The sequence below is a fragment of the Poecilia reticulata genome, linkage group LG16 (assembly GCF_000633615.1).
Source record: "Poecilia reticulata strain Guanapo linkage group LG16, Guppy_female_1.0+MT, whole genome shotgun sequence".
NCBI classification, from domain to species: domain Eukaryota; kingdom Metazoa; phylum Chordata; class Actinopteri; order Cyprinodontiformes; family Poeciliidae; genus Poecilia; species Poecilia reticulata.
The window spans coordinates 17,275,778-17,298,198 of record NC_024346.1 but is presented as its reverse complement, the minus strand read 5'-3'; the positions used below and the strand labels follow the sequence as shown (position 1 = coordinate 17,298,198).

The 22,421-nt window shown below is 37.9% G+C and overlaps 4 protein-coding genes across 9 annotated transcripts; all 4 read left to right on the top strand.

Annotated features, from left to right (window-relative positions):
• The first annotated feature begins 2,070 nt into the window (after positions 1-2,070).
• On the top strand, positions 2,071-7,627 carry rbm12bb (RNA binding motif protein 12Bb). Of its 4 annotated transcripts, none has more exons than XM_008432574.2 (2): positions 2,071-2,209; positions 5,105-7,627. In XM_008432574.2, the coding sequence occupies exon 2, from the start codon at positions 5,127-5,129 to the stop codon at positions 7,032-7,034; it is 1,908 nt and encodes a 635-aa protein (XP_008430796.1). In that variant the 5' UTR covers positions 2,071-2,209; positions 5,105-5,126; the 3' UTR covers positions 7,035-7,627. The 4 variants fall into 4 exon arrangements, with proteins under 4 accessions (XP_008430796.1, XP_008430798.1, XP_008430797.1 ...); XM_008432576.2 differs by having other exon boundaries at positions 2,071-4,196; XM_008432575.2 differs by having other exon boundaries at positions 2,071-4,251.
• Positions 7,628-7,914: 287 nt separating this feature from the next.
• On the top strand, positions 7,915-12,512 carry gra (granulito). 2 transcript variants are annotated; one of them, XM_017309660.1, is made up of 7 exons: positions 7,915-8,430; positions 9,744-9,826; positions 9,899-9,948; positions 10,162-10,219; positions 10,343-10,449; positions 10,536-10,598; positions 12,117-12,512. In XM_017309660.1, exons 2-6 carry the CDS (start codon positions 9,745-9,747, stop codon positions 10,596-10,598), a joined length of 360 nt encoding a protein of 119 aa, XP_017165149.1. In that variant the 5' UTR covers positions 7,915-8,430; position 9,744; the 3' UTR covers positions 12,117-12,512. The 2 variants fall into 2 exon arrangements, with proteins under 2 accessions (XP_017165149.1, XP_008430800.1); XM_008432578.2 differs by having other exon boundaries at positions 7,944-8,430; positions 10,340-10,449.
• Positions 12,513-12,596: 84 nt separating this feature from the next.
• On the top strand, positions 12,597-17,839 carry upp1 (uridine phosphorylase 1). Of its 2 annotated transcripts, none has more exons than XM_008432581.1 (8): positions 12,597-13,332; positions 13,661-13,740; positions 14,636-14,747; positions 15,021-15,179; positions 15,290-15,404; positions 16,034-16,243; positions 16,352-16,498; positions 16,629-17,839. In XM_008432581.1, exons 2-8 carry the CDS (start codon positions 13,697-13,699, stop codon positions 16,778-16,780), a joined length of 939 nt encoding a protein of 312 aa, XP_008430803.1. In that variant the 5' UTR covers positions 12,597-13,332; positions 13,661-13,696; the 3' UTR covers positions 16,781-17,839. The 2 variants fall into 2 exon arrangements, with proteins under 2 accessions (XP_008430803.1, XP_008430802.1); XM_008432580.1 differs by having other exon boundaries at positions 12,597-13,401.
• Positions 17,840-18,591: 752 nt separating this feature from the next.
• Positions 18,592-22,095, top strand: stmn2a (stathmin 2a). Its single transcript, XM_008432582.2, has 5 exons — positions 18,592-18,739; positions 21,200-21,295; positions 21,451-21,623; positions 21,708-21,899; positions 22,003-22,095. The coding sequence occupies exons 1-5, from the start codon at positions 18,721-18,723 to the stop codon at positions 22,063-22,065; spliced, it is 543 nt and encodes a 180-aa protein (XP_008430804.2). The 5' UTR covers positions 18,592-18,720; the 3' UTR covers positions 22,066-22,095.
• The last annotated feature ends 326 nt before the right edge of the window (positions 22,096-22,421 follow it).

Genomic DNA, 22,421 nt, shown 5'->3' with positions numbered 1-22,421 from the left:
TCGGCACTATTTACACACCGACGTACTCCAGCGACGAACCAAATGGGTGGAGTTTATTCATCAAATAAAGACCGGTGTCTGACTAAAAATGCTAAATGGACCCCCCAGAATAGCGCCCAGATAAAAAAAAAAACTTATTTTGATTAAATGCAACTGGTGATTGATATTCAGTCAGTAAGATTATAATTTGTCTAAAATAATTTTCCCTAATTAAAAATTCTTCTGTTGATCAGGTGCATAGATAATCAGTCCAGTGGGTCATAGTTAGGACACCCCTGACTGAGAATAAGATAATAATATCTTAGAATAGGGCCATCAGTCTATATCATTAAAATGAGGTAAGGTGATTTAGGTAACTGGATGATTCCTATGTATGGTTTTCCAGACATGCCCCACTGGAGATTTGCTGTTTAGATGAGAACATGCTATACACATTTCCTTTGGGGCCTGGAAATACCTAGGATCCCCCAGAATGAATGGGAGAGAATGAATTTGGGGAGGGTCTAGATTTCCTGGACCTGAAACATTGCAAATCAACCGATGGATTTACTAGCAGGACTTGGCGCCTACCACATGGCCAAAAGTTTCCATGGCAGTTTCAAATGATTGCTGTGGTTGATTGGTTGGAAAACACATAAAGCCCACAGAGAATCTGGTGTGAGGTGTTTGTAAAAACAGGGTGAGACCACCTTGCTTTAATGGAGGTCCATTAAAGTAACCTGTTGCACAACCTCATTGTGCAACAGAATGACCTGTTGCACAACCTCATTGCTGCCATGCCACACGGATGCATTAACTAATGCTGAAGGAGTATTAGTGAATATTTTTGGCATTACATAGACATAGTTTTCAATGAGAATGGATTTCTCTATTAGAAGCTATTTCTATTGGTTTGATTTAATATTCACATTTTTTGAGAGACTCAATTTGGAGTTTTGGTTAGGAAGTCTCATGTGTCGATAAAAAGCAGAAATAAACCTTTGACATATATCACTGCGTTTGTGGAGGATCATTGTAACTTATGAGTTTTACGTTTTCAAGCAAATTACTGAAATAAATTACCTTTGTAACGCAAAGCAATTAGATATGTTTAGAAGTAAAATGAAGCCAGTAACATTCACCAGTCATAAGTCTGTAAGAAATGTCAAGTGTTTGCAAACCAAATTTTAATCCTTTTATGAGACATTCCTTAAAACATATGACCTTCTATGCTTAGATTAAATTTGGAAAATAATTATCCAGTGTCAGAATCTTCTGATAAAATCTCCCCACGCAGCCCTCATGACATGAAAAAAAAAAACATCAAGCAAAACAAGCCTCCAAAATCTAATCACTTGAAAAGAACTCTAAAGTTCAATGTTGGAACATTGTGTATTGCTACGGTTGCAGACACGTATTAATGGTAGATTAATTATTCTACAGCCAATTCAAACATGTCCTGTTTTTAAACAATTTGCTCAGAGACATGTTCGAACAACTCCGTATAAAATCCTGTTTCTTTACTTTCATGTTAAATTAAGGTGAGTCGAGCAAAAAATATGAAATGGTGAGTAAAGGTTCTATAAATCAGTGCTTTGTTAGTAGTAAAAAATATGTGATTTTTATTAAATTCTTAAAGGTCAAAAGAAGGGGGAAAAACACATAGAATGAACCTTTAAAGAATGATCATAGACAACAACGTTAATTGTTTCCTACTGTTTTTTGTAATTTTGCTTTTATTTAAGCAGGTGAATTAATAAAAACAAATTCTTATTTACAATACCGACCTGTCCGAGAAGAAGATTAAGCAGCACAAACATTAATAAACACAAACATTAGCAACACTGATGAAATCATAAGACAAAACAAGACAGAGACAAAGGCATACAATAAAATTAACTATATATATTTTTAGATGGAGCATGTGCAGGTTTCAAACAGCATATCTTTTAAAGTACCTTTAAAAGTTCCTAATTATGTGAAGGTGCTCAGCTTTAATAATTTAACTGACCTCCACCTAAGGTCGTGACACTTTGCATGCCGGTACAGCAGGTGGCGGTGTGTCATTTTCAATGCTGTTACATTCGCCTCCCTCTTTGTCCACGACAAAAGAGGAAGCTTCCACATTTCTCGGAGCAAGGCGAGCGACTTGAGGTCGACGATCCACCTTAATATATCTGCCATATTCCTCTTGACTCTCGGTTTTGTGAGGGCTGTGGTTGTTATTTGTGTAAGTTTAACCGCTGTTTAAGCTGGTTTTGTGGCATGTTTTCGTCATTGGTATGGCGCAGTGATGACAGTGGAGCTGAAGCTGCAGGCCGTCAGGCCTAGCTGAGAAGCGAGCTAACGTTAGCGTACTTTCATATTTTCCTCAACTTTAAGAACCTCCTCGGGCTTTTTAGAGTGTGAAACTGTTCTCGGATTGTTTTATTGTCGTCTTGTTCTGACATGTGTTGCTATGGCGTGCATTTACTTTTCCATCTTGTTCTGCGGGCTTTCTTCCGTACAGCTTTGACTTTATGGCGGATAGCCAACATATGGAGATGCAACATTATCTGGTTTCGTGTGTTGGTATTGGTTGATGAGTGCGGTGCATTTTTTTCACACTACATGGTGAAATGTGCCATTCTCAAGATTTCCTGTAACCATGAAGTGGCCGCATTCGTCCATCCGCACGGTACAAACCGACGGTGCACATTGTTAGATGAACGATGACGCGGTGGCTCGCTAACTGTAGCTTCTGTGTTGATGTGGCTTTTCTAATATCCGGGTTTTGAACCATAAACCTGAATCTTTCATATTTGCAACTTTATAGAATAACAATTTTCAGACGAAGCACCTGCTCTTCTGAATAAAATCGATGCAACTTGCTTTAATTTGATACACGCACAATGGCTCAGTTAGTAGCGAGATTCATAAAACCTTTCGTTATCAATATGTCTACACTTAAGATGAGTTGGATCTGATGCGAACTTTGGTACAAGGAATATTTTGGGAATCCAGCAAAGTTTCTTTTTGGTGAATGAAGAACTTTGATACCACTGGTGATAAATCTAAAGCAACGTAATGGAGGAGCCTGGAAAATGGATAGATTATTCTTTTATTGACTTGAAAGAAATCTCTGGTAAATGAAATTGGAAACGGAGGGAGCGGAATGTACACCATGGAAATAATACCAGAAATGACAACTGCAAAACTTACTACTACCTGCTTATGAACCAGCAATTATCTGATTAAAGAAGAATTGGATGACTGAGTTATTTAGCCTCTGGCATGGGATATTTCTTGATAAGCTATGCAATAATGTAACTTATTGGAGATCCACTAAGTTGAATAAACATGCACCAATTAATTATTCGACTACTGCTAGAATTGGCATGTCTCAGATGGATGCGAATTCTTATTTTTAGTAACTTCAACTTTGTTTAAAATTACTCAGTTGAATTTTTGTTTTCCATTGTCCTAATTTTTTTTCCACCAATATGTGGTCTATCAGTTTTTTTTGTGTGTGTGGCACAGTTTCACTTGATCTCTTTCAAGCTATCCATAAATTATAGAGGTTTAATGATCATGAAATTTGTCATTTAGCTAAATGGCAACTTTGTGTGCTACATGTAAATGTGAATCAAACGGACATTTTAGATGGTTAATCTCACCACAATATGTTGTTGATCCAGTAATTTAATGAGTTATCAATTTAATTTTGAGCTGAACTTAACTTTCAATTAGTTTACTTGGGTCTCACAAGGGGAATTGGTAAAGATCCACTTGCAACCTGGTGTAGTTTAATCGGTCAATAAATGCCTTATAATTCTGCGTCGTCTTACAGTAAGGACCACAAAATTTGTTAAAGCACTTGTGCTTAATTTTCTCTCTTAATTGTAAATTTTGTCCATGTTTATATCTGAGGCAGTATTAAAAATTATTTTATGAGTGAGATTATCAGCTTTTTAATAAAGCATGCATAATATTTTCTGGATGCTATGTGCATTTTGTGTGAAAGAACCAGGATGCCTTAGACACCCTGTGTTTATGCCGATTTAGATCCTGAACATAAAAGCCTGACATAATGACCTTCCTAATCACTGTAATAGCACGTGTTCTCTCTGAATGGACGTTTTTTGTTGTGTCAAACCTGCTGAGACAAAGAGAGCCTGGCCTGTTGAACATGCATTGTACTACACCTCTCTGGGAAAATAACAGTGGCGATCTGTGAGGTGAGAGCTCACATGGAACCTGTAAAGAAAATGTCTCTGCAGTCTGTGAAATAAAGTAGGTAAAGCTACAAATAAATTTTCAGTCATTGCAATTGTAGTCATTTTAAGACATGAAGCAACAAAGTTCTGTCATTTCTGTAGATTTGTTTTTGAAAGTAAGGATTTAGTCAACTTTTAGGATTTTATGTATTTGTAAGAGGTAATTCTGTCATGATGCAATTTAAAATGTGGAAGAAAACAGTATTGGGTTAAATGTCACTTTACCAATAACAATTGGTTTGGGGAAAACAGGCCTGGTCGACCAAATTGGTGCATGTTTAGTGTTTTGCTTTGGAGCGTTGGGTATGTTTTTGTTAACCTGAATGAAGAGAGGCTAGTTTTCAGATTGACCAGTGTTACAAAAACCTTTTTTACTGAGCTACAATGGGACTGTGAGAGACTGGCATAGCGCATTTGTTTGGTTTGGTGGAGGTTGAGTCTTTGAGTGCTTAAAGGACTAGATGAAGCATTTCCTCTGGAGCTCTTATGGATAACAAACTAGTCTAATAACTGATGATTTAAAAATACAATGTATTTGAAATCCATACAGAATTTTGGGACTGGACCTATAATGGAACAAAGAGTCTCATTGTGGAAGTCCCCTCTGTTGAGCCAATTGTTTTGGTCATGTAATGAAAAGTACTCTGACATATGTCAAATATTTCATGTGGATCACTTCAACCCTTCACTTTTCAGCCGTGTTTGTTTTTCAGGTGGCTTTTGTGGGCATAAGGAAAAATGTTTTTTCAACTCGTGCATTTCTTTCCATATTTATTTAGCCTTTGTGATCAACAGAATGTGGGAATATTTTTACAGAGCTGGTGAGGCTCTGAAGGCAGTAATAATATTCTGTACCCCTTTGTCTACAGGTGGCGTTGTTTGTGCTTCATCATGGCGGTCGTCATCCGTTTACAGGGACTGAGTGTCACGGCAGGTTCTGCGGATATTCGCAGGTTCTTCACGGGCCTTCATATTCCAGATGGAGGTGTGCATATAATTGGTGGAGAACTAGATGAAGCTTTCATTATCTTTGCTTCAGATGAAGATGCCAGAAGAGCCATGGCACGGTCAGGGGGATTCATAAATGGGTCACCTGTAAGATTGCTACTGAGCAGCAAGCAAGAGATGCAGAATGTACTTGAAAGAACAACGCAAAAGGTGGAGCTGGATGAGATTAGGCAGTCTGAGGGGAATGGAAGAACCACTCAAAGATCCATGGACCGTGAGGTGGGCAGAAGATCAAGTAGCCGATCTGGTTATAGCCCACCTCCCCATCATCAACGACCGGCAGACACCGATGACCCCTATGTTGTGTTTCTCAACGGTTTGCCTTTCTCTGTGACTGAAAGAGAAATACGTGAATTTTTTCATGGTTTACTCATTGATGAAATTGTTGTGTGTAAGAAAGATACAGGGCAAAACAATGGAAAAGGCTTTGCCAGATTTGCAACAAAGGAGGATGCCTTGGAAGCCTTAAAGAGAGATGGGAAATATATTGGGTCAAGGTATATCGATGTTCGCACAACAACAGCCGACTATTGGATACGAGCTGGTGGTAGCATGCCAGCAGCTGTCAAGACGATTGAGAACTTTGAAAGGGGAAGAGCACCTGTTCGCAGTCAGAGAAACCCACAGTATGAAGCAAGGTCTCGATCACCTCTGCCACAGAGACCTGTTGCTCCTACAGATGAAGAATACTGTGTGCTGTTGGACAATCTTTCTTTTGCAGTGGAAAAAGGTGACTTGAAGCACTTTTTTCAGAACTCAAAGCTTGAGAATGACCAGATTCTGTTTCTAACTGATGATTATGGCAGAAGAACCAGGTCGGCCTTTGTACTCTTTAAGAACATACGTGACTATTGTGATGCTATAAGTCAGGAGAAAAGACATTTCCTCAACCGATGGATTCATATCCGACCTGTCTCAAGAGAGAACATGCTCAGGCTTCTGGAATCTCAGAATGACCCTACTGGGCCTCCAGGAAACTCTGAAAGGCATGAGGAAAGACCCTCGTCTTTCTCAACAGATCCTTATGACTCTGAGAAAATCTGTGCGTTTGTGAGAAATCTCCCATTTGATGTGAGAAAGGTTGAGATAATTGACTTTTTTCATGGGTTTAATGTCACCGAGGACAGGGTACGGGTTCTGCATGATCATAAAGGTAATGGGGTTGGACAGGCTCTGGTTCTCTTTGGGTCTGAGGCAGAGGCCATGGAAGCACTTTCTCTCAATGGACGGCGGTTTCTGGGGTCTGAAGTTGGAGTGAAGTGTGTTACACGTGCTCAGATGGATCAGTTGACTGCTGAGCCACCATCAAATCAAGATGTCTTGCCAAAAGAGGGGCAGTTCTCAGGCAGGAACAATGAGCCTTTCTGTGGACCTAGTTGTGATACTTCATTTTTTGATACAAAGAAACCCAGGGATGGTAATTTGCCTATTAAAGAGGAACGCATCCATGGAGGTCAAGACTATGGATATCGTGGGGTAAGACCTCGTTCTCCGCGGGATAGGGGCAGTGGAGGACATGGGAGGTTTGGTCCACCTGGTCAACGCTACGATGGTCCCACCTGTGTGCAGTTGATTAACTTGCCATTCCAAATTAGAAGTGAGGAAGTCTATGATTTCTGTTATGGATATCGCATCATACCTGGATCTGTCTCACTTCAGTATGAGCCCAGCGGAAAACCAAAAGGCTCTGCCACTTTGGTGTTCGAGTCTCGTCAGGAAGCGTTGACTGCAATTGAGGAACTGAACGGGAGGCCGATTGGTCCAAGAAAAATACAGCTTTTACTTGTTTGAAATACATTTGTGGGTTCACATTTAAGACAAAGTAACAGGCAAAACTTTTAGTTTATTTGGAAAGCTGGCAATGTGGTATATAGCTCTTGTATGATTTTTTTTTTTTTTCTTAAGTGCATTTTTATGTTTACAAGAAGGTATTGAGTTTATTTTGGGTTTTCTATTCAACGGTTGGTGTTTTTTGTTTTCAAAAAGTACTTTAGTAAGTTTTGGAACATAATTTATAACCTGTACATGTCATACATTGTTTTTAAAATTAAAAACAATTGATTCGGTTGTTTTGTCATTTTCTTCCAAATCTGTTTCTTTGAAGTTAAAAATCTAAATAAATGTTACTAATTTAAGATTGCTTTTGTCTAGTGTGCTTGTGGACCAATTAGATCAAGTTAGGATACCTATTTTGATGATAGTTGAATGTGGGCCTTGTCTTCTGCAGTCTCCTTTACATCACTTTAATGTATCCTTTTGGATAAGGAGTTCTAAGACACTTATTTCTGGCCAATTTAGTCTAAAACTGCCTGAGTTGAGTAAATGTATTGCACAAGTGCATTTTTCTCAAGGTAAAATAAAGCATGGATAAATAATAAAACTGATATGGTTGCAATTGCATGGCTGGGAAAGTGTAATATGAAAATATCATTAATGATACAAAGTAAAATTAAAGGAGTTGGACCTAACATTTTTAACAAAAGAATTCAAATATTTTTTTTCCAAAATCTGAATTTTCTTGAATCCTTTTAAGCAGCTTGTAGGGGCCCAAATGTTTAAAATATCTGAAATGGGTCTAAGGATTTCTTGGAATCTTTTCCACCTTTAAAAATATGCTCTTAATCTTAAACTGGGAAATGTTATGTTCTGAAGGTAAATATCTACTTTCTATGAACAAATAGAAACACGTTTGTTGTAGTGCTCTTTAGAGAGCAAACATTTCTAGCATCCGAGCTAGTAAATGTTAAAAATATTCTTGAGAGCTACCGATTAAGGGTGAATTGTAGACTTGCTGTGTTTCATTCAGTATATTTAAGTATACGTAGGATTATCACCAAAACATTATACACTGTATGTGCTAAATATTTAGTGACACTAAAAACCTCAGAAAAACGAATCTATTTCTCCTACTTTCACGACTTGAACTAAAATACCAGGGACTATTTTTCAACTCTGAACCCACCTCAGCGCTTTCTGTCAAATTTTTACTTCTCGGCTGTATGAAATTTCGATTTTAAAAGACCCCTCGAACGCACCGGACGTTAAGCTTTTATTGCGAAAGTCAGAAACCGGAAGTGCAATTTGTCCCTGAGTAGCATGGAGGCATGACGCCGGTGAGCTGAGTAGGCACTTTAAGCAGAAGAGGGAAAAAGGAAAGCCACGCCAGGAAAGATCCACAACGTTAGAGGTAAATGTTTGAAATGAGTTATCTTGTTTATAGTGCAAAATAACCAGTTCTTATTTTAGGTCTTTTCCAGTGCACTCCGGTTTCTTAATTTTTAAAACAATTCCACGAAACTAATCCGAAATCATGAAATTATTTAACGAACTGAGTTACAAACTTTTCAGGCTATGAAACACAATTTGTTTTTCTCCATTTGAAACAATCCCGAGTTTGACCGTTAAATTCGCACCGATGCCCAAACGTTGAAGTCAACTGCTAGCAGGGACGTTTTGCCGTTATTTTGCCGTCGCTGATTCAGTTTTTTAAGAGTGTTTCTGTCATGCAAAACTGTGATAATAGTTGTTTTTATAAATTATTTTACTTCGATATCCACTGTTTTGCCCTTATCTCCGACACATGGTTTTATCGTTTTGCCGTGTATGCAGAAATTTGCAGTAACTTTATGTTGCATTCAAGTACACGTTGCAAACTGCATAATATATACTAAAATAGCTGGAAAAATGCACATTACTCATGATGTCTCTCACAATAGCCTTTTTCAACAGAGGATTTATGTGACAACTTACAACAGATTATATATATTTTAAAACATCTATGTTCTCTCCTTGCCAATGTTAAAATGTTTTAAAATAATGACATAAAATTGTTACAACAGTTTTAATTCACAAATCTTATGCATGTTTTGACAGTTTTCAAGTGGTTATGCAACAAAAAAAATCTAAAATAATACTAGACATTTGGATTGTTCAGATTATTTTATTATAGCCATTAGAATGTACCACGCAGTGAAAAAAATAAAAGACCAATGTCTTTTGTTTTTGCCTTTGTGATATTTGCATATTTCAGATCAGCAGATAATTAGAAAAAATAAGCTGATGGAGGGCAAATTGCTATTCAGACCTGTGTGGAAAAAGCAACTGACCCCCTGTAAAATCATGAATTGGCTGTTAACCTAATTTTTTGTGAGGCCAAAGTAAAATTCACTAGTCACTGCTTATTCGTGTAAAATGAAGACAACTGAAAAACCAACACATCATGCTGTGATTTAAAGTTATTAAAGAAAAAAAGAAACCAGGAAACACAAATGTGCATCTCACAGCTGCCACAAAAAACATTTTTTTATGACCCCTAAAATGTTTAAGAAACTTTTCTAGCCAACTTGGCTTTAATAGCTTTTCTCTTATTTACAAAAGGTGAATGGTCTTCAAAGGTAGCATACATTTGTTAACCTATTTTTGCACTTCTCAGTGCAGTAATTGTAAACAAGTTGTGTTTAACATAGAAAGCTTTAAACATCTGAAACTTACTGACACCAGAATGGAGGTATCAAGTCGAAGAGTCCTACTGAGGCACCTGGAGCCAGCGAGGCCCCTGCGCCGCTGCGTCCATGTTAATGTTGGTGAGTTTCAAGGTGTCAACCTGAAAATCAGAGTGTTTGCCTTAATTTACCGGGTTGTCACTTTATTTATAGAGCCACAAATAAATGCTGCAGCAGGTGAACAGCCCTTAATGGAGCAGGAGGTGAGACGGTCGTTGTGTAATGTTGCAACATATGTCAGGATTGATGTAAAACTAGAATGTGTTAAAATGCATATAAAAGTTGTTCCTTTTTTTTTTAATACTATTTTTGGCACTTATGGTCTACTTGACGTTTCAAAGGTATTCCTAATAGAGACCCTGTTTTGTCATTAAAATGAAAAATTCTCTTGACTCCTTAACCTTTGCACTCGACAGAGTACTGTTGGCATAGAGCAGTTCTTGAAGATTTTCAACCTTCATAAACAGAAAAAAGGTAAGAAACAAAGCGTTGATGCATCTCAGCTCTCACACAGTGCTCCCTCCTCCTGTGACATTGAATTTGGTTACAAAGAGAAGATGTCTGAATATTAGATTTTGTTTTCATTTGTCTTAGTAGAAAGAATATGTTATACGAGAGACTTTTTAATTGGTTTGGCCAGCTGCCCTGAAGCCAAGAAGAGGCCAGAATACCTACCAGACCACCCCATTGTGTTGCCCGAGGCAGTAAGTCGACGAGCTCGAGTTTAAAGCTTGATGCTTGTCCCGTCGTTAATCGCAGGTTTTAGATCTTTCATACATTATTTTGACAGAGGGATCCAGGCCAGCAAGAGCTGGGAGTAACACAGTGGAATGGTGTAAAAGAAGATGTATGAGTAAGTAAGAGTTGGAGGATTTAGAATGTGGATAATGTTTAGGTTAATTTTGATGGCAAATTTTCACTTAATGTAAATTGGTCTGACCAAAGCAGCCAAGATGGTGACACAAAACCATCTCATGGAATTACAGGGTGCAACATTAAGTGCTTTGCAAAAATATTCAGACCTCTTTAATGTTTAAATACTTTATCACCTGAAGTTGCAACGTATTTATTTGGATTTTATTTGGTTCTCAAAGTAGTGTATAATTATTACAAAAACAAACAACCAAAAAAATTTATAAAGTATGGCCCTAGTTATAAGTAAAACGTCACCAGATTAATAAATGGTGTTCACGTGTGTGTGTAATATAACTTCAACATAAGTGTAGCTGCTTTGGGAAGGCCTCTGAGGTTTGCTGGAGAACATTAGTAAACAGATATCATGAAGACCAAGGAAGAGTACAGGGATAATGTTGTGGAGACATGGAAAGAAAAGCTAGGTTGTAAATCAGTATTTCAAGTGTCACACATCTAACAAAGCAATGCTAAATCCATTATCTGTACATCTAAAGAGGATGGCATAACGCTAACCCTACGAGGGCATGATTGTTCTTGTAATAACCAGTTTGGCAAGGAGAACATAAAATCAGAGAACAAATAAAATAAAATCTCCCTCCAATCTGGTCATTTTCTCAATTATGTGCTGCATTGTGCAGCTATGTCACATCAAATGGGATTCAGGCTACCGATGTATTGATGTTATCGTTATAAAATCAGCATGGGCAACACCAGTATTGGAATGTTTGTTGGCTGTTATTTATTGGTTTTATTGCAATGCCTGTCATTTTGCAAATTGCATGGCTTTCTAAAATAGTGCAATATTCTGGGCACAGTCTGGAATATTGTCAACATGCTGTGCCTGATTATGACTTGAGGCATTTCTGTTTTGAATCCAGTGTAGAAATGTTAGAAGATTCTCATCCAGAAAAGCACATAGTTGCTCAGTCAAATAAGAAGCTAAAGCCCTAATCAAACTTGAATTAAGTGCTCAGTCAGTGTTTTTCAATTACATTGACATGTACCTTATCAGCATTATAAATGCCCCATTTATTTGGAATAGAGATGTAGTTCTTATCAACTCCAGGAGGGGCGCTATTTGCTCTCATCTGGAAGGGCAGCAAGACCATTGCTCCATTMKWWYTAAATGATAAGCTACACCACACTCGAATCTCTGAGTTCTCCTAGAWTTCKTTTTTTTTTTTTTTTTTTTTTTTTTTTTTTTYWTKACACTATTGTAGTGTCATGAAAGCTCACATTGAAGTAGCAGCATTTTAAATGGCAGTGGATAATTTGGACAATCTAAAAGACAAGGGGTTAAATAAATGTGCTTTCTCCATTAGGCTTAGATTCTGACCAACTGGGTTTGCAGATAATTATTGTAACACTGTTTTAGAGTTTGGATAGCACTTTTTTTCCCATTATCATCTTGCTGTGCAATGATTAAAAAAACTTTTTCACATTTCTCTTTTGTTAGGATGGAAGCAAGGCCTCCCACATCTTGAGAAACTTGCACAAGTGATGTTTACAGCAAATAGGTTTTGCACCGTGTTGATTGCTTCTCTGCTTTAATTTATTTTAACCTATAACATTACTGTTAGCATGTTACTTTCACGTTTTGTTTTTTTTTTTTGACGCCTTTTTGCTGTGTGAAATGTTTGTTTTATCTTGTCTGTTTAAAAAAAAAGGCTCTAAACAGCAAGGCAAATTTGCCAATATTTCTTTCTGACCTGATGTAAAGTGTAGCTTTTGATCTTCATGTAATTCAGCAGAAAATATTGGATTAAGTAATTCGTTGTTATTGTCTTTATGTATGACACATGCAAAAATACTGTTGTTTGCATTAAAGAACACAAAAAAAAAATCCCCTAAAGCGTGTAGCGTCAATTATTATTTGTGTTGTCTTTGTTGTATACACTTGTATCACTTTTTAAGTTGTCTGTGCACGTCAATGATTGTGCATGCATGAAAGCTTTCCCCTTTTGCCTTTGAAATTATAATAGACTGTTCTCTGAAGTCTTTGTCTATAATATCACCTCTGAAGCAAAACAGCCCTGAGACAAGTTGAATAACTAACCCTTCAAAGATGGCTGTTGGTGAATATGAGGAGTATTTTGTTGTTTATGGACATTATTACAAAGTCTCATCGGAATATATTGGAATCCCATTGATTGTGGCAAAATACTTTCTGAACTGAAAAAAATCTAGCTAAACCAGATAGTTCAGCTCTAAACAACTCCTATGTTTGTATCTCCAACATCTTTAACTATATTTGACCACCTTTTATTATTTAGTGTCATCATTTCTCATAGAAATAATTTCTCCATAACAGAAAACACGTTTTTCATTGTGTTATTCTGTTTTATTTCTCAAAAACACAATTAACTTGCACCACGAATTATGTTTGGTAATTGTAAGCAAATTGACATACTCATTAGAAGTCTTACAGTCTTGTTTGGGGCTTTTCCACTTTGCAGGTTCCTGTAATACAGGGTCATTGCGCATATGTAGTTTATCACTTCTGTACGTGACACGGAGCCAGTACCTCCCAGCCAATGAGAACTAATGTTTAAGGTGACGCATCTCGTACGTCATCACCAGTATTTCATGTCAACTGCGCCGGCGTCAGATGTTGAGAGAGAAATTAATTTCTACATATCGGAGGAAACAGCAGTGAAGATAAACCGTTCAAGGTGCAAAACCAATTTGTTGATTATTTGGTACTTGTCATCGTCCAACCGTTCAGTTAGTTCACCCTGAAGGTAAATATGAAGTTTTTTTCATTCTTTTCACCCTCCGCGATGAATTGCTGTGTGTGCGGGATGTCTAATCTTTACTACAAGGACGGTTAGTGTTATTAAAAAATACAACCAATATATGACTTCTGCCGCCCCCGGCGATTTTTAAAAAAATTTAAAACAAGCAGCTGGTTCGAACTTATAACACGTTCCTGACAGGTGTTGTTAAAGTAAGGTGTCTTCTGTTTTGTTTTTTTTTCTCTCTCTCTCTCTCTACCGGTAGCTGAACATTACTGTCTGAACTCAGCTTTTTTCCCCCATGGACATGGACCGGAAGGAAAAGCAAAAGGAGCAGTGCAGCAGGTGAGAATTTACCCTTAATATTTGCTAACAGTTATTTTTTTGGTTTTGGTTTAAGCAGAAGCTCACTGTAACAAATCAGAATGTAAGTTAGGAAACTGTTGGGTGTGACAGGATATAATAAGGACTATGACCTTTTCCCACAGAGTAAGGACAGATTTTTTTTTTAAGTGAGTGCTACAGTAATAAACAGTAGTTTAACTACACTGTAAGCACATTCACACAGATTAACTCCTCTGTTTATTTTGATTTTAATGAAGCTCTTCTAACAACAAAGTTGGACTATTTTACAGTTTCACCGTCATGGTCCGTTGCGCAGGAATTACAATTTACTATTGTGCAACATTAGTTCTGAAGCTGTGGTGCATTCATTTCCTTTTGTTCTATGAGTAATTGTGGTTTGAACTATAAATGGTAAAACAAATGTGCTCAAACTAGTTTGAGCACAACATGTTTGAAATGTGCTCAAACATGTTTGAGTACCTTTCCTTCAGATACTACTCTAAAGAGAAGTGCAGTGGTGAACATTTCAAGATTACCACCTGCAGATCCCAAAGCAGAAGGTTTTGAATCGAGAACAAGTACTACTTAAAGACTAACCCTGATCAGGCATGGTATTAAAATACGATACTGTGTTGGTGTTGTGGCTGCCGTTGTGTCTAGCAGCAAAGTGTTAGCCACAGATCTTCTTAAGTAGCAATAAATGGAAAAGGACAAACTGCTGTGCCCTGTTAAAATGCTTTGACGGCTTTAAGTCTTTATACACATATTTAATTCAGAGTTAAAGCCATTGAGCTTTTAAGAACAGATTTAATTTCCGACTAACTAACAGTGATATTGGTTTAGCCTGGTCTGGATAACTTGAATGTTTAATATCTGCCCTCTCTCTCTCTCTTAGCCCCATTTATGTACACAACCCACATTTGGATGCTCTGAAAGATGACATCCTCTATCACTTCAGTCTAGGAACTGGAAGTCATAACCTACCAGCCATGTTTGGTGATGTCAAAGTAAAGAATTTTAATACCTTTTTGGGGGGGGAAAGTGGTCACATGACTTCATTTTAGTTTAAACTTTTCCTCTACACTGAAATAAAGTTGGTTTCACTGACATGATCAGTGTTGCAATTGTGATTCACTGTGATCCTTGACGTGTAACTCAGTGTTTTGTTTTTGGTAAATGAGCTTATTTTTAAATCACAATACCATGTCGTGTCCCAACATTATCTGATGATAACGTGTGATTTCTGTCAAAAATCTTCTGTGTGTAAATGCATATTGTAGTTTGTGTGTGTCGGAGGGAGCCCATGGAGGATGAAGTCATTCACCGAGTTCATTGCAGCTGAGCTCGCAATGGAAGACCCCAAATCTGAGTATCCCAACATCTGCGCTGGGACGGATCGTTACGCCATGTACAAAGTCGGCCCTGTTCTCTCTGTCAGTGTATGTACGAACACGGCTCGGCTCGACTTGCTTCCTTTAAGGTTTCCCTCACCTGTCTAGTTTATGTTTAACTAACCTTTGTGTGACATGTTTGTGCTTGTCCTTCACAGCATGGTATGGGCATTCCATCTATTGCGATAATGTTACACGAACTCATAAAGCTCCTTCATCATGCCCATTGCACCGACGTTACAATCATACGCATAGGGACATCAGGAGGAATAGGTACATTAGTTGTTTTTTTTTGTGAAATATTTTTCTCTCGATAAGTGATGCAACTGGGTAGAATGTGGAGCTTTTGTAATAATTACCTACAGTGTTAAATAAAAGATAATTAGGTATGGACACATTTGCTGACAAATTGCTTTAAGGGTTTAAGTATTTAAAAAGGGAGATCTTTGTTTTGAGGAAGATCAACACGTTTGATAAAGGAGGTCAGGATGAGTTCAACTTTAGTGCAGTGTCGGGCTGCTTAATCCACTGTTTGTAATTGTGTAGTTAGGGGATTGTGGACTTTTAATTATTTAAAAATTAAACAAGGTATTACTCATTTTTCTGTTTCTGTTATCAATTATTTTTATGACACAGTCAGCATGGAAACCTAAAGATTTAAAAGTAGCACTTTTCTCTAGATTTTTAGAAAATACACAAGATGGGATTGTCAAATCAGGGTTTTGTGTAGTGTAGACCGGAATCCTGGAATCAAAATCATAAAATCACTCCAAATAAATTCCATATTTTAGATCGTTGGATGTTGAAAGGTCAGCAGTGTGTTTTTTTTTTTTGTTTTGTTTTTTTTGACAGATTATGCAACAGTTTATTTTTCTCACTTGCAAATTTGTTTTGTTTTTCAGGACTTGAGCCTGGCACGGTTGTTGTTACCAAACAGTCAGTGGATGCCACATTCCAGCCTAAGTTTGAGCAGGTGATCCTGGGAAAGACGGTGGTGCGCAGCACTGATCTGGACCAAAGCCTGGCCCAGGAGCTGCTGCAGTGCAGCAAAAGGCTTAACCAGTTTGAGACAGTCATCGGTAACACCATGTGCACGCTGGATTTTTATGAAGGTGTGTACTCTAATGTGCTGATGGTTTAACATATTCTTTCCCTTGCAGTACACTTACAGTGTTTACATTTCTTTTCTTTCCCTTGTTTCTGTCACATAAAATCCAAAGGTCAAGCCCGCCTGGATGGCGCCTTCTGCTCCTACACAGAGGCAGACAAACAGGAATACCTCCTAAAGGCCAAAGAGGCGGAAGTCTGCAACATCGAGATGGAATCATCCGTTTTTGCTGCTATGTGCAAACTGAGCGGTCTGCGAGGTAAAAAAAAAAAAAAAAAGCACGATAACACTATCATAATATAACTGCCAAAAGTGTCACCGACTCAAAGCAACATTTTATGTGATCCTCTGTTAACTGTCTTGCATGTTCTCGTATTTTTTTTGTGCAGCGGCTGTTGTCTGCGTCACACTGTTGGATCGGCTGAAAGGAGATCAGCTAAGCAGCTCTCATGAAGTTCTTAACAATTATCAGCTTCGTCCTCAAAAACTGGTTGGCTCCTACATTAAGCAGCAGCTGAAGGCCAAAGCAGAGAACAGATGAATGTTAAGAGTGAACATTTTGTCTGAGTATCATATAGGTTATAAAATGACCTAGCACTGAAAATGATCTACAACAGTAGATTCAAGCTGCTGTTGTAGTTGATATGTCTTCACATAAATCAGTTTTTGAAGGGGCAATATTATGTATTTTCCACTATGTGCCATTTTATATCACATGCAACCTTTAGTCATAAATGACGTATATGTCAAGCAAGGCTTAAAAGGAATTTGACTTTGCAAATTAACACCTTGAAATTGTCTCTTTTAAGAGAAGTTTCTTCTCTCTCCGGCATTCTGCCTTCAGCAAGTCATGACAACAACTTTTCCCTATTAAGCCTTTACCAATGTTTTTACTAGCGTTTCACTCAGAAGTAGTTTTTCTTCCAGAGACCCGGCGATTAGGCAACCGCACATGGCTGCCATTCAAGGATTTCTCAAACATGTATGAAAGAATCAAAGCAACACTCGTGGTTTACTTTTGATTATGTCATTATTGCATAAAATAAAGCTCAAAGTCAATTTATACATAATACAGCCCCTTTTAAATTATGCCTTGTATTCATACATTGTTGGTGGTTTGGTGTTAAGGGGACACACATGCACTGCTTTACTTTTTACCCTTAGTCTCAGTTTTGAATTTGATTTAACTGAACAATGAATGGATGTAAATGCTAAAGTTTTTAATTATCTTTGATTTAAGGCACTTTTGTGTATTTAAGTTTCTGATCCTTAAAACTTGAACTCCACCTGTGCTTTAACATAATATGTTTTAATGGTTTTACCTAAATACTCCTCCGTTAAGTGTCAACGTAAATGATACAGATATCAAATATTTTGTCCCATGTTGTTTCATTTAAATGAACCAAAACACTTGTATCTCGTCTAGACTGTTTATTGTTCATAATCTCTGCCTTTGTTATTTTCTATATATAACTTAACATTACACAGATGCAACTTTTCATAACTTGAAATAACTACTGGTGCTAAAAAACTGCATGTAATATATAGATTTTCTATATACATACATATAAATTAAAACAGTTGTTCTTGCAGTGTGACAGTACTTGTGTGTTCTTGATATGTGCCACGATATGTTTGTTGTTACATCAGTTAAAAGTATTGGCAGGTAATGAAAGATCAGTGGTCCAGAGCATGATTTTATCAGATCATTGGCATTTTTCCTTTATAACACTCAAAATACATCTTATCTTTGAAGATCACCCACTTTATGTAAATTATTCCCTTGGCTTCCAATTTTTTTTAGCTGTTATAATAATTATGCATATATCAAGCTTGACTTAAAATAAAAGTGTATTTAAAGTGCTGTGGAAAAAAAATCATCTTTTTATTTCTTTTTCTCATGTTATAAAACTCAAATTTCATGTTATAAAACTCAAATTTTAAGCGGCATCTTGATTTTTTGTGATTAATCAGTATTAAGAGAGCTGAGCAATCCATCATCTGAAAATGAAGATACTTTCACATCTGCAAACTTGGCAAGACATGTTTAACCTACGCTTATAGGTCAAACAAAGAGAACATTAATCAAAGAAGCAACCAATAAGGTAACCCATGGCACCCATTGTTACTTTGGAAGAGGTACACAGATTCACAGGTCAGGTGGGACAACATGGTGGCAGAATCATGCAAGTCTTTGTAAACAATTCCGATTTGGGTCAGGTTTTGAATCACCTCATTCCTGATTCACTGACTCAATCAAGCTCGTTAGGCTGAAGGCTGCAGCTCATGGTGGATGCTGGTACCCGCCGTGCGCGTCACAGGCAAGAGGAGGGTCTGAATGCGCGTTCCTGTGAGCGTTCCTCTTGCTCTCCGCTTCCCAGTCCAAGCCCGGTCTATTCGCTGACTCAGTGCCTTAAGCAGCATCACGGTTCATCGGAACAGAGCGTCAGTAAGCATCCTGTGCGGAGAAATACATCAGCTATGGCTAAAACTGTAACCGGTAAGTGGGTTAAGACTGGTCCTTTCTGAAAAGACGGGATGGATGGATGGATGGATGGATGGATGGATGGATGGATGGATGGATGGATGGATGGATGGATGGATGGATGGATGGACTCATGACAGGTGCATCCTTTCCGTTACCAGAAAGGTGCGGCAAACCGTCTGGCGTTATATTGTGAAGGATTTAAAAAAAAAAAAAAAAAATTTAAGCACGGATCTCTTCTACTGAACTCCAGTGTGTTGTCTCAGTTGAAATCTGCAAAATGCATGAATGGGCTTACAAGGCCAGAATCCTTCATCATTGTCTGAAACGTTTATTTGATTGTTGCATTGATAATATTTTCATTTTTCATAATGCAGCACATAATGGAAATAATCTGAATTGTTAAAACAGCTTTATTCGCAGTGCTGCACCTGCGCCGCTTCATGCCACAGCGGCCCCCCAACATGCAGCATAATGCAGACGGACCCCACCCAAGATGCTAAGCGGCCGATCACTGAGCCGACAGCAAAACAGTCATATTTATCCAGCACTGGCTTCTTTCTTCATGACTTTAATTATGACCATGCTTGCATAGAGATGTAATTCTTCAATTGTTGTGTTTACGTATTTTTTTTATTTTTTTTTTTAAATAACGTGCTGAGAACTGAGCCTTTTCATTCTTTAGCTTGTCTTATTCCCTCAAAGTCCAGATATTGCAATTCATAGCAAGAAAGGAACTATTTATATATTTATCATTGATGATGATAGTTGGGGATTAAAATTAAAACACTACAGCTTTTATTATTGGGTATATATTTCCCACTACATTAGTTTGTCGGAGAGACAAATCGCTCAGCAGTTTTTTGTTTTAATTAGTGCGTTTTATAAAGCAATATCCTGATCTAATCATTTCATTTTGATAGTTTTGTGTGTGTTTGCATGCCTTGTTATGGAGAGCATCCTAAAGCAGATAAGTGTATTTGAAGGTGGGAGGCAGGCCAGCCCTGCAGCAAAAGAGCTGCTTCACACGCCGGCCTTTGGAACAGAAGGCTCAGCAGCCCTGTTGTCCTCTCTGAGGACCTAGGTGGGCACTTTCACAAAAATGTGAAGAAGGAAAACAAATGGAGTGCAGATCATTAATCAGCCGGTTCTTGCTGTCTCAATAACAAAATAAGCTTGCGGGAGGCTTTGGCACAAAGATTTAACAAGGAAACTGGAGGAACTTACATGCGGGCCCAGTTTGTTAGATTGAAATGTGATTTTGTGTTTATGCCTATGCTTCTTTTAAAAAAGAAATGTATGGTGACCACATCAGACTGGATACATCAATTACTCTTCAATTATTAATGGAGGAACGCAATGCTTCCATACCTTTAAGACTTGAAATGCGTTATTGATTCTGTAATAGTGAAATGATAAAATACCTCTCAAAATTATTCATACCCTTTGAACTTTCATCTATTCTCTTACAGTATGAACACATTTTTGAATTAGCCTATTCCGGTTTTACATTAGAGGAACATGAAGTATTGTGAAGTTGAAGGAAAAGGGTTAGGGGTCATTTTATGACAAACAAAAATTTTTGTGTTGTGAAATTGTGTTCAATGCCCTTTAATTTTATGCCCCCAAATTATAATAGTAATGAAAAGAAAATCGCTATATTAGGAAATGGTGTCCACCTTTATGTTATTTAATATCAGTATGAATTCAGTTGTTATGTGAAGAATTCAGAGATTGTTCTACAGAACATTAGCAGATATGACATGGATAATATAGTGGTGAAGTTTAAAGCAGAGCAGGTCCCATTTTCAGTTTACCACAAAACCACCCAAGACACAGTCAGCATCTAGAGGAAAGTCAAATCATGTGACGTTTTTCTTTCACTTCATGATTATGCCGCATTGAATCCCAATAAAATGCGCTAAGATTACTTTTAGCCAACAGGTATGACAGAAAACAATGCAGATTACCCTTAACATTGTACACCAATGCTGAAACATAGTGGCGTTGACATCATGCCGTGGGGATTTTTTTTTCTTTTGGAAAGAAAAGATAAGCTGGTCAAAGTTGGTAGGAAGATGGATGGAGCTAGATACATTCTTCTCATCCTTGCATGAAATCTGTGAGAGACTGCTAAAATGTTGTGACTTAGTCAGAGGCTTACCAGGAGGACAGCAACCTTAAACGAACAACCAGAGCAACAGTGAAACAGCTTATTTCAGACTCTTGGGGACTAAGCACAAGGGTGCATTTGCTGGTGTATTGCATGACATCCAAATAGATTGCATGTTGGAACTCTACCATGAAAAATGTGGGAAAATTCAAGGGCTATAAATGCTTTATTAACATTATATGGTTTATTGAGCAACCTCTGTTTGCCAACTATTTGTATTAATATCAAGACTTAATTATTGAGCAAGCACCTTCATTGTGTATTGTTTAACCTGATTTGATTTCTTTTTTATTTCCCAACAGCATACAAAGAGAAGATGAAGGAGTTATCCGTCCTCTCCCTCATCTGTTCCTGCTTCTACCCAGAGACTCGCAACAAGCTCGTTTGTGAGTTTGAAGGTATGAAGGATCTGAAAAATTGATTTTCTTTACAACCAAACAAATGGTCCCTAATGGAGGTTTTCTCTTCCCTGGAAGAAGAGGCATTAGTAATTAATCAACTGGTATGTTAATGGATTTCTTTAGCACTCTCATTGTATTTGTCTGATTTACAGACATGGAGGTTAAACCTATAGACAAACGGGCCTCAGGGCAAGCCTTTGAGGTAATTCTCAAGCCCCAGTCTCCGGTGTCAGACATTGCCCACAACCTTCCCTCTCCCCCAAAGAGGGATCTCTCCCTGGAGGAGATTGAGAAGAAACTGGAGGCAGCTGAAGAGAGAAGGAAGGTATTATCTTTCTGACCATCACCTTTGGGTTCTAAATAGCAGAGGCTTTTCAAAATGAATAATAGGATGTGTTTTTTTTTTTAGTACCAAGAGTCTCAGGTGCTGAAGGTTTTGGCGGAAAAGCGGGAGCATGAAAGGGACGTGTTGCTAAAGGCCATGGAGGAGAACAGCAACTTTAGCAAGATGGCCGAGGAAAAGCTCCAGATGAAGATGGAGCAGATTAAGGAGAATCGCGAGGCCCAGCTGTCAGCCATGATGGAGCGCCTACAGGAGAAGGTCAGAGTGGCAAAAACTCAGGCATTTATCAGTGGGAATAAGTGTTGCAGTCTGGGTTTTAGAATTTTCAAACTAATCATTGTCACTATGTGTCCGTGTTCAGGAGAAGCATGCCGCAGCTGTGCGCAGGAACAAAGAGCTGCTGAGGGAAGAGCAGCTAGCATGAGCTTCACACAATTCCTGTGGTCCGTCTGTTGAACCATCCATCCATCCATCCCTGCCCCGCCCTCAACCTCTCCAAAACAGACACTCTGCCGTGAAGGCTGAGAGGCTCAAGAAACTCACCACCACAGCACTGCACACTTTGTCACAACTATCCACAACCCTCAGTATTATCAGTGATACAGACATCTATGACACTCCTTTTACAACTGAATAGAATTGTTGATTTAGCGAAAGTCCAACGATAGGACTTTTATTTTGTAAACTATCTATCTATCTATCTATCTATCTATCTATCTATCTATCTATCTATCTATCTATCTATCTATCTATCTATCTATCTATCTATCTATCTATCTA

Bases quoted from the DNA above. Each gene is read 5' to 3' on its own strand.
- stmn2a (XM_008432582.2), top strand. The intron at 21,624-21,707 runs GTATTATCTTTC...TTTTTTTTTTAG, and splicing joins CAGCTGAAGAGAGAAGGAAG to TACCAAGAGTCTCAGGTGCT. The intron at 21,900-22,002 runs GTCAGAGTGGCA...GTCCGTGTTCAG, and splicing joins TGGAGCGCCTACAGGAGAAG to GAGAAGCATGCCGCAGCTGT.
- rbm12bb (XM_008432574.2), top strand. From the start codon at position 5,127: ATGGCGGTCGTCATCCGTTTACAGGGACTGAGTGTCACGGCAGGTTCT.
- upp1 (XM_008432581.1), top strand. From the start codon at position 13,697: ATGGACATGGACCGGAAGGAAAAGCAAAAGGAGCAGTGCAGCAG. The intron at 14,748-15,020 runs GTAAAGAATTTT...TGCATATTGTAG, and splicing joins CCATGTTTGGTGATGTCAAA to TTTGTGTGTGTCGGAGGGAG. The intron at 16,244-16,351 runs GTGTGTACTCTA...TAAAATCCAAAG, and splicing joins CACGCTGGATTTTTATGAAG to GTCAAGCCCGCCTGGATGGC.
- gra (XM_008432578.2), top strand. From the start codon at position 9,745: ATGGAGGTATCAAGTCGAAGAGTCCTACTGAGGCACCTGGAGCCAGCG. The intron at 9,827-9,898 runs GTGAGTTTCAAG...CTTTATTTATAG, and splicing joins CTGCGTCCATGTTAATGTTG to AGCCACAAATAAATGCTGCA. The intron at 10,450-10,535 runs GTAAGTCGACGA...TTATTTTGACAG, and splicing joins CCATTGTGTTGCCCGAGGCA to AGGGATCCAGGCCAGCAAGA.